Genomic DNA, 16,795 nt, shown 5'->3' with positions numbered 1-16,795 from the left:
AGTTGGTAAGTTAAAATGTATTTCACGATGTTACAAATAAATGTGCTGGGACTTGAAGGGTTATTGAAATCATTGGTTCTTGCGCCCTGCACCAGATGGCGCTGGTGGCACACTTTTAAAAAGCTCCCGGGAAAACCGTTGACATTTCAAACATTTATTTGAACAAAGTCGACCACGTGACTCGTCAGCAAGGGAGATAATTATATCTATATATTATTTTACGCTAAAGAAAGCTCTTTTGCTTTTGCCCAACGAATTTCGGATCCTTGAAAATCAATACCGTAAATAAATAATACTAAACTAAGTAATAATTAAACTATGGTTTTAAGATTCGATTTTTATTTCCTACGCTTTGCGCTCATCCGTTTTCTACTAGTTTCCATTTTTTCGTTCCATCTTGGTACTAAAATAAAAACAACAACAATCTCTGACGCGTTTCGCACGCTTAAGAATAACATCCTATTTACTAAAACATAAATATTGTACAAAAGCATACGGCCCTGTACCTGGACAGTGTATTCTTTTAGAAATGCTGCTTGTGAATAAACCTTTTTGGAATCGTCGTAATCGTATCGCGTACGTTGTTGTCCCTGCCTGCTTGCCAACTTATCCACCTTATTCCGTGCACGGTTTGTTCCTCATCCCACAAGCATCTCCCCTAGCCGAATGTGCTGAACAGCCTGGTCTGGAGCCATCTGCTTCTTGCTTCTATCTACCTACTGCTACCTATCTACACAACGAACATGCGAAACACAGTATCCGCGATCCTATCTAGGAGTGTGTACCGGCAAGACATCGTTCCTTCAATCGCGCTTTTCTTCCAGTAGCCGAAGGATTGGATTGGATTTGGGCTTATTTTCATGTGTACGTATTATACCTTCGTTATTATTTTGGTTTTTGGGATCTCTTGGCTTTTTCTTTATCCTTGGTGCACACTTTTACGAATGCAACCTCCTCTTTTTAACCCGTTTCATGCTTATCCGCTGTAAGTGATTCTGGAAGAAAATTCGTCCGAAAAAGGGGTTGGTGGTTAAAATATTGGTCTGAAATGGAGTTATTGTTTTCTTTTGTGTTGTGTTACATAAAGCAAAAGTGCAACGAATTTGGAGAGATTGCGGACACAGAAGCATATGGTAATACATTCTACATAGCATAGGCGGAACTGCTGGCAGATTCTACAAGCGGGTAGCAGGGCATGTGCATGGAGATAAAGCGTGATAGAATAGGTTAAGAACGGCTGGCCTGGGGGCCGTTGGCAGCATGCGTTAACTGGTGCAGTATTTATTTACAAAAACAAACGCCCCGGTCCGCGTCAATTTCTCGCGTGTGCCAGTTCGGCGCGCAAGGTTCAACACGAGGCAACGCAAAGTTATCTGTAACACCACAGGCGTTCATGCGTGGTGCTAAAAGGCACATTTCACACGGAGCCAAGCGTTGGGAGAGAGAGCGAGAAATAGAGAGAAAGTATAAGGGAAGAAGGACTTCCACTTCTGTCCGTCGAATTGGTTCATCGACTATGTCAGACGACGGGTGACATCCATGGGGTGACTGCTAGAACGCGCCAAACACATCCCGTGCCAACGGAAGAATCCTTATCAGGCATGTTGTTTACCGATCCGATGTTGTTGTCGTAAGAGATGCCACCAGAAAACTGGATCAGCGCATGCAAAAAGTGCTCATTAAGCGGAGGATCATTATCGTGTGACCGCTGATCGACAGTTTTGAGAAGCCTTTGTCTTTGGCAGTGCCTATTCCTAAGAAGCCGAAACTTTCCACAAGCATGAGTAATGTCGACTTTAACGAGATCGTTTTTCAGCATTTTGCGATAAGCCTTATCGGTGTACGATTTGCGGGCATTAGAATAAAAACCTGAACATTGCGTTCCGCTGTCTCCGGAGGGAAAATTCACGCACAAAATAAAACGCTCGAGCCCACATTAGAGACAACACGAAGAGGGGCCGGGACCAATGGGGTAGGGCATCAAAGAAACGATTTAACACGTGAAGCCATGCTGGAATGACTAGCGGGCGAGATTACGACACTTGGTGCAAAGCGTTTGCTAAACGCATGGGAAGGAGTGTCCTCCCCGGTGAAGCTAGAGGATGCCATAGCAGTACTTGCGCTCGGTGTACAAGCGAAACACGGGATTGTCGGCAATGTACGCCTCCAGTATTAGGGACGACACGGACGCGTGAGTGAGTAGTGGAGATTTTGCATTAATACCTGAACTGGCCAGCGTGGCCCGGCGGTCGTGGTGCAGCGCTCCGTTCTGCGGCTTGCCATCGGTTCCGTTCTCTGGAAGATGGTGGCATGGAACGAGAGTACGTATGGTTTCGGTTAGTAGGTTGATGAGTGAGGTTTTCTTTCCGAACGGTGGAGTTCTGTATGTAGTTGCGTTTCTAAGCATTGCCAAGGCCTACTTTGTTCAAGATGTATTTGAGGCGAGCGAAGCTTAAGCAATGTTTTGTTTTTTAGTAGGCAGTGCCTGAAAACGTCACTTTCCAGTTCGTCCAGTCCGGACTACTTACCACAATCCCAGGCCGGGTGCGCCAGCGGTTCCAGCTTAGGTTCGGCCAGGTGCGGTTTCTTGGGCTCCTCGTCCTTCACGCACCGAATAAGGAACATCGTGCTGGCACCGAACAACGGTGGAATACCGGCCAGAATGAACGGTAGCAGGTACGAGCCGGTCTTATCATACAGCATACCGGCCACCGGGGGACCAATGGTAAGCGGTAGTGAGCACATGCCCAGCAGGAATCCAATAGCCTGGGTCGCTCCACGCGGCCCACAGATGTCGTACGCGATCGGTCCGAGCAGTGAGATGAAGCACCCATCGAACAGGCCCATGGCGAGAGCGATGGCTAGCAGCAGCCAGAAGGAACCGGTGGCAGGTAGACACATGGTGAGCACACCGATCAGCACGAACGACATCTGCTGGAGGAGCACCCGGTTGACGCCCGGCTTGTCGGCGATGAAGCCGAACAGCAACCGCCCGAGTCCGGACGTAATGCCGATGCACATCACCGGCAGGTTCTTGTTGTCTTTGGGGAAGTTGTCCTCCACGAACTTGCCCATGTGGACGTACGGCACGAAGTACCCGAACAGGGCGATCGGTATCGAGACGGCCCAGATGATGTAGCGGCGTTTCTTCCAGTTGTCGAAGTTGATGAACGACCGCAGGAAGGTGCTAAATGCCGAGCGGCCCGGTTTCACCTTCGGTGGCGGCGGTGGCGGCTGCAGGGGCTTGTACAGCAGCGCGCAGAAGATCACAAAGCTCGAGATGATTGCCAGAATGCGGAACGACGTCGCCAGCCCCGTGTGCTCTATCAGCCATTCCAGACAGATGGGCATGATGGCGGTGAAGACGCTCGAACCGGCCGTCACGATACCATTCACAAGGCCGAGGTACCGCTTGAAGTAGTGGCCTAGGATGGCGAGCGAGGGTGTGTAGGCAAGGGCCGCACCAAGTCCAAACATGATGCCGTACGTAAAGTAGAGTGCACTGACGCTATGCGTGACGAACGAGGACAGGAACATGCCACCGCACGTAAGCAGACCACCGATGAAGGTTGTCCGCCGCAGGCCGATCTTGTCCGTCAGAATACCGGATACCGGTGAGAGCAGGAACGTCGTTCCGATCGTCAGCGAACCAACCAGCGCTGGAATAAGAACAAACGATTGGTTTAGTTTTAATTCTCCTTCCAAAGATCGTAAGAACTTAAACGAGGATCTTATTGTACAGCGAGGAAGTCCGGCGTTCTATACGATATTACACTTGCTTAGGCTAACAGGCTAACTCTACTGGAGCTCCATTTCCCCATCCCCACAAAATCCCCCTTCCCGGATGTTGCCATTCCTTTCCCTGGCCCTTGCATACATCCCCGCAAAGCGGGATTACCTTCAGTTGACGCCTTAGCACCTACTTCTATTTAACTTAGTTTACCCCAGAATCTCTCCATCGCCAGGTCACATCACTAGGCGCCTTTATTGTAATAACCCATAATCGTTTAATTTCCACCATTCACGAAAACAACCCTTTGCTGAGCCGGCACATCTGTGTTTGCCATGTGCCGTAACGTTATCAGAGATTACACACATTGTATTTGGCTCGGAAGTGTTTGGAAAACATTGCCCAGACGTAGTCGGGGGAACTTCTCGACCCCGTGTAGACAAGCGGTCCACCGGTAATGAAGTTCATATGCTTTCGCTTTCGTTTGTTGTACGCCTTCAGAATGTTACGGGGTGATTCTCCAAAAGTGAATTCTTCTAAAGGATTTAGATTCAAGATCTAGGAATAGTGAGTTTTAGATAAATTATTTATCTTCAAGCACGACTAAGACGGTGTTCTGTTTTAAACACAAATTGCTACTCTTACGAATGCAATAAAACATGAAAATAATTATGAATTTGTATCGTTTCCAGATTACCGAACGGACTAGATCAGCCTATAAACTCCCAACAGAATTCATTTGGACGATTTTTAAGATAATTCTTTAGAGAATATTCATTACGTATGAATCCACGAAAAAATTGTTCCAATATTGATTTTGAAGATAATTCATTGCGAATAAGAGCATAAATACGAATCAATCTTTACCTCCAAACGTCTGCGTCCTCGACGCTAACCGTCCTTGATGACATGTCTACAACAAATCACTGACCCCGCGCTAACCCGTTCCAAAAAGCGACCGGACGAGATGTTGTTTTCGACGCTGGAAAAATTATGTTATGATTGATTGGACACATAATTGGATTTCGGGTGCTCCAAACACCGACGGAATCAATCGACGGAATAATCCCGGTGGCGCACGAGGGCAAGAATTGGCGCTTCCCGTAAGGATTCCCTCGCGTGGTATTTATTTCCACCATCCTATGCCAAAGACTCGGCAAGCAAACAGAGCTAGCGCGTTGTACAAATTGGTGGCTAAATAGTAGCGCTGATAAGTTGTACCCAACGCCGGGAAACCCATCCAGTGGCCAACTCTCGGACCCACCGTGGCCATAGGTTGGGAATGGAAAAATGGAAATGAAACATAATCCGACGCCTCACCGCCCGAGGCGATGGGTATGATCGGCTTAACCGATCGTTGCCTCTACCGGGCGAGCATAATAACGATGGAACCGAAACAGAACGTGGGGTTTAAGGGACCGAGTGAAGAAAACCGTTGTAAAAACCAGATATATACGACATGTGCACTTCCTTCAGCAAACAATCATATTTTGCGTTCTCCCAGCCCAGAGCTGTCACCAATGAGCCCCCCCCCCCCCCCTCTCATAATGCCAGAACGCAGTGGAAGTTCTCATCCGTATGACCACAACTTCTTGTGGCCACTGCTCGTGCTATGTTGCTGTTCAGCTCCCCCCTATGAAGCCGTACAAGCCGCTGGTAGAGGGTGTGTTACCGTTAGAAAATAAAATTAAAAGCAAACATAACGGTGGCAAACATGAGGAACAACGTTGTGCACGTCACAAATGGACTAAAAATATCAACAATTGTCGTAGATGTACCACATTCGAACTTTGGCGTGGAAAGGAAGTGGACAAATGTTTCCTTTTTCCTCGGAGAGAAAACGTCATGCCTTGTCGGCAACAAAGTAGCGGAAGTCAGGGTGGTACGCGTAACAATTCCGTCAAGTTCCGATGTTACGTGTCTTTTGATTTTTAGTATCAACTAGAACTTTTCTTACCGAAGAACCTTACCACGTCACGTCAAGATAGTTTTAAAGCGATTTTTTCAATAATATTTTTTTCAAATCCTCCTGTACACGCTTTAAAGGAATAATTTTGAATATTTCACTCCAAAACTGGAAAGACTACTTCCCACTGAACACCAGATGTGTTCAGGAGCTAAGCCCTTCTCGATAGATCTCCATAGCATTCCGGTATCAGTATAATTTCGCACTAAGACCAGGTGGGTTTCCGCACTCTTCGGCGAGTGGAGTAGCAAACACGTGACTCAATATGCAACAGAAGGCATGCAAACAAACATGGTTCCCCTGGTACGCAGCTATGAATTATTTAAAAGATCAAACGTGTTTAGGTCTCCACGGCGACGCGTCACGTCATAACTGCGAGCAAATAAATGCCTAAGCCAGCTCGCGCAAACGGACAGTTTGTATTGACTCGGCGGCAATCGTAACAAAGCATTGCGTTCTAGTGAGATTTAACTTTCAGAGCGATGTTTTAAATAGCAAACAAACCTCCGATCGTTAAAAATGATAGGGTTAGTAGAGGTGAGAGAACTCTGATCGTGAATCTGTACTTTTTTAATACAAAGAACCTGCAGCGGAAGATCCTGTCGTTGTTTAAAGTGTTTCTTTGGTACTTACAAAGACTTTACCCATGAACACACGCCTTCACCTAACCGAAGAACCGAATCAGTAAACAGGCGAAAGGTTAACAATTTATTGCACCAGCACGAACATCGAATAATCAAACATCAATTTTGGAGACAATATACCAAACCGTTTGCGTTCGTTGCAAGTCGAAAAGCGATACTCAACTAAATTTGTATGATTGCAACGATAAAAGCCACCATCGCACGGTAGGACCAACGTAGGATAAAACATCAGTAAAAAAAATCAGAAAGAAAAATCGATCGATTATGCCCATTGCAAAGACATTTTCAATTACTAAAGGTCCAATAAAGTTCGAATAGTAAAGCAACCTCTCAAGGGTGGCCACCACAGTATCTTTCCTCGGAATTTTTCCATGTTCTCAAAACAGTAAGATTTCACACAGTGATCGATACATTTTTTTTCTAAGTTTTCACTCGAGAAAGAAAAACTCCTTCATGATTTATATTTGCGTGAAAAGATAACACCCTAAGATAAAAAGCAACACAATCTCTCAAATAAATTACTGACAGAATTGTTAAATCAAAATAAATGCAGACCTTTCACGTCATCAAAATAAACTCAATAAAAATCGTATGAATAGTCTTGTGTGTTTTACCCAGCGTGACCGCACGAGAATTTCCCACTGTGCATGGGGGAACATACGAAAAGGAAAACCCTTCCCCGATCGAATCGTTCAACGTTCTTTATCATCTTCCTCCTTCGCTTGACCGCACGGGCAATCAATCGAATAATCTACTAAATTGAGCTACTACCGCGTTTCGCCCCTAAATGGGGGATCTTTATTAATGTTTTCCCCCTTTCGTTCTCTCCACTTCCGCTTGCCGATCGAATTGGGTTCGATTCAATTGATCGGTTTTTGGCGCAATAGATCTTATCCCCCTGTCGGCGGGAGCAGCTGCTGGAGACGTTTCTTTTCTAGCCAACGAAGACAGATGATAAAACTAACTACGAACGAATGATGTCGTCATTAGACGGAGCGGGCCGCCATCAGATGAAGGCATGATTGACACTTGTCAGCGGGCTTGATGAGTGGCTTTTCCTATTTCGCACGTTTATTATTATTATTTTTTATTTTTTGCTTTTCTTTCTTAAACATGTCACGGGTTTGTCCTTACCGAGCGTTGTTTGCAAATGCGCACATCTTGCTCACGTAATTGTTCGCATTTTCGCTTAAAGAAGGCATGTTTTTGGTTTTATTTTTAAGCTTTGTTTTGTCTCCATAAAGGTACGCCCGAGGGTGCCCATGCCCATGCGTCACCGTGCACACAGGGAAAACACTTTTCGTGCCACCACACCGTCCAATTTTGGACGTTTCAAAGCGCTTCACGTTGGCAGCATTGATAAGCGCCGAGCGCGTACAACGACACGGTGAAGTTGAAGGTCAACCGTATTTCGCCAGAAGATTTCGGTAGAAAGAGTTGCGCGCACAAAATTGCCCTCCCTTACCCCATTTTCCCTTCGCCTTCCGGTAAAAATACCCTTCGACATGCACCTGCAGACACTGAACTCAACATATGCGATCGGCGCCGGGAAAAAAAATACAAACAAACGACGAACAGAGAAAAACATACGCAAAAGAATCTATTTTTATTGGATCGCATGTTTCGCGGTGTGACGCGGCTTTCCCTTTGGTCATTTGCTTCTGTTTCGTGCTGCGCCAAACGGGGGGCTCGTTCCGCACGCATCCCTTCTTGGTTTAATTTTATTTTGATTCAACTTCAACACAGGATGAACTAGCGGGAAAGGGAAAGATCGCGGCCAAGCGCGTCCGTTTGTGTTGGGGACATTTTCTCGATTCATAAATTCTTCCCCATTTTTTTTTTTGCGATTTGTTCGACCACTTTTCTTCGAAGCAATTATTCCTTCTCGACTCTCTCATTAAACTCAAGCTAGACAATGTCTGGCGGTCGTGCTTCAACTCCCTGCCAACCCGAATGTACTCGATTATCGGATGCATTGTTTTTCGCTAACAGAGCCACTCGTAAGCGTCAGGCCGGGCAGAACTTTGGACAATAAATTTGACACGATGATCGATCACCTCTTCCTTGGGGTGATGATGACGGGATTGCCACGATGATGACGACGATGATATTCCGACCGAACGGTAGCCGCGGACCATCGTTGCCAAGCCCACCCGGCGGTTAATCACTTCACCGGATGGGTGGCAAGTGTTATTCAAAGTGGTGTGGCCCACTCAGAACAACCGAGGCTCGCACTCCAGCGGTTTAATAAAAACAACGATTTTATAATCACCCATCTGGCCACTCGAAGCGAGAGTGATCTACAAGCTGACGAGCGGTTTGGAAAGGGGATCAGCGGCAAGGGTAGTGTCATGAAAAACACGCATGGACCAAGTAAGATCCCCGCCATAGCAACACTACACTCCCGCCGGAGTATTCCCTCCCGGGGTCGACCGACGGGCCGACAACGTCGGTTAAACGCGGGGGTTAAAGGAAGAAGAACCCGAAGGGAGTTGTTTACCACCATCAGGAAAACAAACGCCAGAAAAGCAGAACCAAGGTCCTGCGCGTTTCGTTTGTTTTTTTGCCTCTCTTCTTAACTTTCGCCTGCCCTCGCGGTCGGATCCGCTATCAGGTGTGCGATAATGTGATGCGAATTATATTTGCATATGATTTCGCGCACCGTGACAATTCCAACAGGCCTGGGGGGAGAGGAAAGGCGTAGGGAGATCGCCACTGAACCGTTAAAACGGAGGTTAAAAGAGGCGGAGGGCCCGGGGTGTTGTAAATACTGCAACGGTTACCCACCCTCAGCTATTAGTGGTGGGTATTTAGATAGTGAACCTCAATAAAAGTCTATCTGTAAGCCATTCTCCAGTCGGAACTAAGATGGGCAGCACTCAGCTGCCCCGAAGGGTGTGCAGGAATGCTAGGAATGTTGGAGGAAAACAAGGGTACTGCAACGCAATCAGCTATTTTTGAGGAAGAAAGACATCCTTAAGGCACGTCTTTAAGTTCTAGTAACACATTTGGTGGATTAACCGATAGTAAGTTCTTCGGAGTTAGTAACACTAGTTCTTAAATTTGTTGTGCATCGAAGGGAACTTCCAATTATTTTTTTTTTCTCTCTCTAAAAACTACTTCTCAAAAGGGATGAAAAGTAAATCATGTTAACTAGTCTTGTTAGCTACTAAATAAACAAGTATTTAATGTCTATTTCTTGAACTAATAAATTCTTGTTTGTCCATATTTTTGCGGTGATCAACAAATGGTGATTAGTTTTGCTTTTCTTCCATTTCCAAACGGCAATATCACTAAAGCATATTTGATGTTTCGAATCCGTTTTACTCCGCGATTATCCCAAGCGCACGTTCTAATCGCACAACTTCCATTGAAGCGGACTGATCGAAAATAAAACCACTTCATCAGATCAAAACATTATGATTCCAACAAAATTGTGATTAGTTTGAGTAAATAAAAAACGCCGTCCGGGTTTTGATCTCAAATGTTCTTAGTATCAGCACTGAACCTCACAATCACCAAGCTGGACTGTCTTAGAAATTAATTAGTTGTAGCCAAGTATCACCAAGACCCTATAGACAGTCCTTGAAATATAGGCAATAGCAACCGACAGAAGAAGTAGTTAGGAAGTACCGGCAAACTATCGCAGGTCGTTGGCATTAATTACGCAATTTAACGACCCCTCCCTTTCGGGTAGAATTCATTCTAGTGTCCATCTTCTATTCCTAACATTTCCCGCTTGTTTTGGCGGTTTTGCTTTTGGCTTTCATTTTTGTTTTGGATCATGTAATCGCACCAAAAAAAAAAAACAATAACTCATAATAGGCAACGAATTTTTTAACGCTATCTGGGCAGCGCGATTTGAATCCCACAGTTCCATTATCTCGCCCCGGGCTGGCTGGCACAGAGACCTGAACCTTTTTTTTGCCCATTCTTGGCTGATTATATTGTTTATTTGGGTTCGGATCGCTCCACATCGCCAATCGGCAGCTCCATGCTTTTTGCCTTCCACCAAAATTTGACCAGATTCGCCCCGCAGCCAAAGCGTTTCTGGATGAAATGTATAGGTCATGATTTGCGGCTGATCTTCTCCTCCGGAAAGACCGAGCGGAGGTTTTTCTGACTTTCAAATGTTTCGGTTATCGTTTTGCTTGGCGTACTTTTAATTAGCTCCAACAAGTAGAGCGTTTAGCTTTTTGTGTCCTGCGCTTGGTTTGGTGCGAGATCGAAAGTTTGGTCAGAATTACATCAGCCGACAGATTGGCATCCGGTCCGGGTGCTCGGCTAGACAATAAAACCGCAGTTCTTTGCCAAGCACTAGAAATTCCTTGCCAAAGTCGGGGTGACTATGACGATGGCTATGTCGTTTGGGAAGGTTATTTTAGATACGAATGGTGCATGTTCGTATCGCGCCTCGTTTCGTCGCTCGGGAATGACCGTTTGCATCACTCATGTAAACAACCGCTGTGCCAACTTTCTAAACAAACCGCAAACTCACTCCCGTTCTGAGAAGGGGAGTTTGTGAATCACTGCCTAAAGACACTCACCTGCCTTGCTGGACGCTTCGTCGTCACCGTCCTCCTGGAGCTGCTTCCGTAAACTCAGATAGACGACGCTGTAGGTGTTGATCACCCCGAACAGTACGCCGTTGCAGAGGAACGCACCGACCATCACCAGCCAAGCGCGGGTGCCACCGTCCGGCGGTTCGAGCGTGCCGTGGCCACCTGCGTCCGATTCCAGCAACGGTGCGGACACCTTCCGCCCGTCCTTGAGTCCGCCACCGTTCAGCTGCGGATGGTGGCCGTTTTTCGCCGCGACAATGACGGGCGCCACACCATCCTTCACCATTCTGGAGCTGTCGGCCATGTTTGAGACCTGTGTCACGGCCGGGTCCGATCTGATTGCACTTCGATGTCGACACGCTCCTCGATCGAGGTCGAATCAATCGCCCACACTGATAGTTATCTTCGCTTGTCCGCTCGATCGACAATTTCACCAACCGGTGCCTGCTGGACGACCGGATGCGATCGCAGCTGTTATCAGTATGGCCGCAGCAGCCTTCTAAACACTCTCACTCGCTTCACAACACTCGCTGACCGTCGGAGGAAAGATCACACTCTAGTGGACGCACTCGACTGCAGGACATTGTCACCAGCCTCGGAGGCCGTAGGGAGTGCGCAACCCTCGTCACGATCGCCCCGTGGTGATCACCGGATCCTGGACTGATGTGCAGGCGGCGGGACACACGGGAGGGTGCGTGTGCGGTGGACCTGGTCGAGGATTCGCTTGGTCGGAGACGTCGTCCGCTGCCGTTGACGACCAGAGCGCAAGTGAAGCGACGGTGCCGTTATGCGATCGGAGCATGTCCCGGCAGCAGCTTTAAATAGAAGTAGAAGAAAGTAAATCAGTTCGCATACCACCAGAGAAACCACGATGAGGATGGAGAGGGTGGTGGGCTGGTCTAGGCGCGCGCACACACGACGGTGGCGCTGGCACGCACACGCGTGTAGGACCGCGACCGCCGACCGTGGTGTGATGTTGTTGTTGGCGATTCCGCGAAGCTCGCGATGTCGAGACACACGCGGTCGATCGGTCCGACGACGCCGTGTTCGGAAGGGTTCTGTTACGGTTCGCGAACCGACTCGGCCCGCGCCAACACAGAAGCGCGCAAAATGTCCCTTTCCACATGGCATACCGCAACCGTCAGCATCCACGGGGGGTGCGTGCGCTGATAAGTGTCTTGAATATTCGACAAGTTAATCGAGCAACAGAGCATATTATTTCAAATTTTCTTGAACTGATGTACCATAATAGATTATTCTGCTAGGTGAAATAAATGAACATGGAAAATTGGCAGTTTGAAAAATTAAAATTACGAATTATTAAACTTTGCAAATAAAAAAAAAAAGTTCAATAGACCCAAAGGGGACGGTCAATGAGTAAAGTCGGCTAAAGCGGTACGATTTTCTCGAGGAGAAGAACGAGCCCAGGAAGGATATAAAAAAAATCATTGAATACGATGTGACTTTTAGGCATAGAGGAGGAAAAAAAGAAATAAAAAAAATATTGCAAACTGATGTGAAAAATATCAACTACAATAAGTCCCAACGTAAAAGTCAATTAAAGCTCGAAAACAAAATTGAGAAGAAAAAACAATAGAAGGAAAAACAATACAATTTTTGAATGTGCAAAACCATTTTAAGCGAAAACAACATAATAGTGGTTAAATATGCAACATTGTGAATGTCCTATGATTCATTCAAAATAGGATTCATTTTTATTTGCATTACTTCTATAATTTTCAGACTTTTCCAAGTAACATTGTTTGCAGATGCCAGTTTTAATGACAAATAATCTTAAATCAGTAATAATATAAAATATCATGATAGAGGCACACTTTCGGTTGCAGATTAGTAAGTCATATTATTTTTCAAAACCTACAAAGCAAAAAGCTTATGCAATCATTAGAAAAAATTTCGCGACTTGATAAAAACACAAAACAATGGTAAAACAAAATCGTCATCTGTGACAGAAACTTATCACTCAAGATGAGAAAACATTTTTTTTCACTTAAGGTTTTGACTTTAATTCATACAAGCAATGATTTTGTTTGATTCCATTGAAGGGAAAAGGTGAACCGGCAAAGGGTCACTTTGTGAAGCAGTAGAAATGTAATTTGCACACGATTGCAATCGGAAACAACAACATGCGCCACCCTCCACCTGGGAGGTGGAAGGGCCAAGACGCCAAGGAAACACGTGCGCAAAGCGAAACCTTTTGGAAAACCGGAAAAGGAGCCTACCGTACGGTCATTAGGGGAGAGCGTTTTGCTGAGGTGTTATACTTTGTTTTACTGTTTTGTTATTCGTCTTCCGTTAAAGTTTGTTTTCCTTCAATTTCCTACGTTGCATTTAAAAGTTTCTTACAGGAAAGAAAGGAACAGCAAAATATGACTCAATAATTCTCCGATGTGCCACAAGAAACGTGGTGCAAACAAAGATACTATCGGGTTTCCTGCCGTCCTTCCCCAAAGTTGGTAGGGAGTATTGGAAGACAGTTTGATAGAAGAGCATTTTTTGGTTTTTTTAATAGTTTTTTTTACAAGGCAATTTCATTGAAAGGTTCATTGTTATTATTTTGAAATTTAATCTTCTATCGATCAAAACGGGGGACCGATGAAAATATATTGTTCTGCAAATATGTATTTTATCGCGTCCCGATTTTAGTATCAGTATTTTTTTCACTTCTTTTATTATGTCTAGTCAGGTATAAAGAATTTAATAAAAAATAAAAGACAAGCTTCAGGTTTGAGAAACATTAAAATATAAAAATTAATGATTGCAAAAACTTGTCAAAACTACTTGTGGTTTGAAATACTTAACTTTAGAAGTAAAGCACATATTTTCCCAAATTAATAATAAACAAAAAATTGTAAATTTTAAGGATTACTATTCGTGACAGGGGGGCGGTAAAAATCGGATAACCGTTGCATGATACTAGCGTGTATACAATCATAAATATATCGTATCATATTTTCACACCCTAAACAGTTGAAAACAAAAGCTCCTGAACAATATGTTGGCGCCACGTAGACTGCACGCGCCGGATTCGTTCATCTCGTTTTTATTTTGCGGTTACGCTTATCACCGAACATAAATCTTGCGACCACCGAGCCCTGCCAACCCCCTTCCGTGAGGCAGCGCGTCAACGGAAGGGCGGATCGGCAAATAGAAAGATCGAGCAAGCTTAAGACAATCTTACGCCGACAAAACTTACGCCGAGATCTTAAGTCCACAAACATCCGCCAACGGGCACGTGAGGGAAGACTTCGGGCCCCCTATCAGCAAGCATGCATCGGTTAACGTTTTGCCCCTTTAGATCGATTCCAACGCGTGGTTCCTAGTTTTCCTCCCCGTTAGCAACGAAGCAATACCGTACTTCACTAATGCGTGGGGGGTATTAGCCGCTGTCCGGCGGTCCGTTTCGTGGGCGATTTCATCATATCGACTTCCAAAGATCCCCTGAAGAACTCCAAAGTACACGCGAACCGTGTGGCTGATGTATCCGGTCGGAAGAGATCCGCCGCACGTCACAAGCGGAACGATAAAACGATAAGTATCTTCGAAAAACCAAGCATGCCGAATAAATGCCGTCACGTCACCTTTTGTTTACATTCGCACAAACACACAAAAGTGAGTAAAAGAAACACACATTCCGCGGGGTTGGTCGCTCTTATCGTGGTACACACTCGCGGCGCGCGCGTTGCCGGCTACTATCGGAAGACCGGCTCGCGGATATTATGCAAGTGGCGGTGGTTCTGCTGACGTACGTTTACTATGCTCCGGACTGTGCCTGTGGTGGTGGTTCGTGTGTCCGTGTGATTCCGGTGAATTTCGAATCACACTACTCGCGTGCTATTATTATCGATCGTGGGCCGGCCACGCCACTCGAAACGGATACCGAGACCGTTATGGAAGGCACGCGGGTTTTGCTTAGTAGACACCACTAACACTACAGCAGAGGGCGTTCTTCGGTAGAATCGATCGCCGTTGACGTGACGCCCAACCGGGAAACCGGGGGTCTATTTTTAATGCACCCTAATCACGTGTGGGGGGTTTCGGTTTGAAGGGTTTCCTTTCTAATGGCGTAGGCGCCGTATGCGCCGCAGTGACCGTGAAAATCGCACACAAATACACACAAACACAGACGGAACTTGCACGAGACCGCACTGACGAAGAATTTTGCGTATGCAGAAGGTTTTTAAATCGAGGGGGAAAAATCATCGGCAAAACACGATGTAGGAAAAACACGCCACCAGCAAGCTTACCCCGAATGGCCACGACTGAGAAACTGAGTCACTCCGCAACCGGCACATCGATGGTCGATGTACAACGTGGCCCGAGCCTGAGACGGTGCCGCTTATCAGCAGTAGGTGTAGTAAATGCCATTCGATATCTTTTCTACGCACATTTGGCGCTGGGAAATCCTTCACGATCGCTATCTAATCGCGGCCGGGAGGGTGATAACGATCGCGGTTTCATTCACAAAATGACGAAATCAGACGCGTGTGACGCTCTTGTTAACTGGAGTCGCCTTTCAACGCACCGATCAAGCCGAGCAGAAGCGGTCCACGTGTACCGGGACGGTGCTAAAAGTCCACTGCTTGCATCGAGAACAGCGACGCGCCACACCAACACACGATTGCGTTCGTTCTGTAGCAATAGACGTTGGCGAGGGGGTTCCCTAGCAACGCGGCATGGAGGAAGTGAGCGAACGAAGCAAGAAGCGACCAAACACACGGCAAGGAGTTGGAAATTGGAAAATAAATGCAGAACACACCAACACCACGCAACACCGGGTAACGGCTGAAGGCATGAAGTACCGGGCGCACGCTTTTTTCCCCTCGCTCCACGCTTGTCCCGTCGAAAGCTGATGTAACATTGGCGCCCCATTGAATCAGCCGGCGGAACAAATTCGACAACACCACCCCGGATTGGCGTGACCCACAACTCGAAATGCGCTGGCCATCGCAACGTGACATTTTGCGCCGACGATTGCCCTTGAGCGTTTGGACAATTGGGCAAAAGGGACTTTTGCACGGTGCCGAGGAGAAAACGGAAAGAATATGTCTATGCCTACTTGCCTGCATTCGACGTCTCCCGGCGCGGAGGATGGAGGATCGTTTCGGAAGGGCAGCGAGGGACCAAACCTCCGGTCGTTTGGCCGATACGACCGATGCGTCCCACAACTGAACTAAACTGTACTATGTGTCGCGCAAAACTAGCACGTTTTCTGCTCTACGATAACGTCTTCGAAATTGGGATTACACGCTCTACCCCTTCTCGCACCCGGGAACGGGTCCATTGAACTACCATTTAGCGGACATTGTGGTGAACCACTTGTGAATGAACGCTGTTGCGTTAATTTGCACACAAAAGGATAGCGAATAGGAAGTGCAAGAAAAAAACAACACACACACACACATTCGCTGGACGATCGTAGATCACGAAGAGTAAAAGTGCGACTCAAGATGTCGAAAAGTCTTCCTGGTCGACTTTTTGGGAGCACTGAAACGTGACGTACTTGCTGCGATGGCTAACAGAACTAGTGTTAATCCAAAATCTCCGTTACCCCCCAGCTGACGGAGCTTCTGTGTAAGCGATTCACGCTTTGATGGAATTTATTTGCTGTCGGGTGGAATAGGTCAATAATAAACACCTGTTGGACGCTCGGTCTCGATCTGAGCTGGCCATGTACGCTGCGTGGCGGAAGTTGAAGGCAACCGTGCAACCGATTGCTTTGATTAACATTTTAAAAAATATACACCTGAGTAAGTGTTAAGTGTATGACTCGCAGCCACCATCGGTCGTGTTGTATCCAGTGTCCAATCTTTAGTTCTTGACCTGAAAAAGCGATATCGAATCGAGCGGTTTCCTGAACGTCAACCTTCTTCCT

At 46.4% G+C, this 16,795-nt stretch overlaps 1 protein-coding gene across 1 annotated transcript; it reads right to left on the bottom strand.

Moving 5' to 3' along the window:
* Positions 1-317: 317 nt before the first annotated feature.
* Positions 318-11,206, bottom strand: LOC131265483 (monocarboxylate transporter 10). Its single transcript, XM_058267754.1, has 4 exons — positions 10,888-11,206; positions 2,529-3,659; positions 2,224-2,295; positions 318-995 (listed from the first exon to the last, which is right to left on the bottom strand). The coding sequence occupies exons 1-4, from the start codon at positions 11,204-11,206 to the stop codon at positions 961-963; spliced, it is 1,557 nt and encodes a 518-aa protein (XP_058123737.1). The 3' UTR covers positions 318-960.
* Between the last annotated feature and the right edge of the window lie 5,589 nt (positions 11,207-16,795).

This window comes from Anopheles coustani, chromosome 2 (genome assembly GCF_943734705.1).
Source record: "Anopheles coustani chromosome 2, idAnoCousDA_361_x.2, whole genome shotgun sequence".
Taxonomy (NCBI): domain Eukaryota; kingdom Metazoa; phylum Arthropoda; class Insecta; order Diptera; family Culicidae; genus Anopheles; species Anopheles coustani.
Note: the sequence above shows the minus strand (reverse complement) of the source record. Positions and strands in the feature narration are given on the sequence as shown.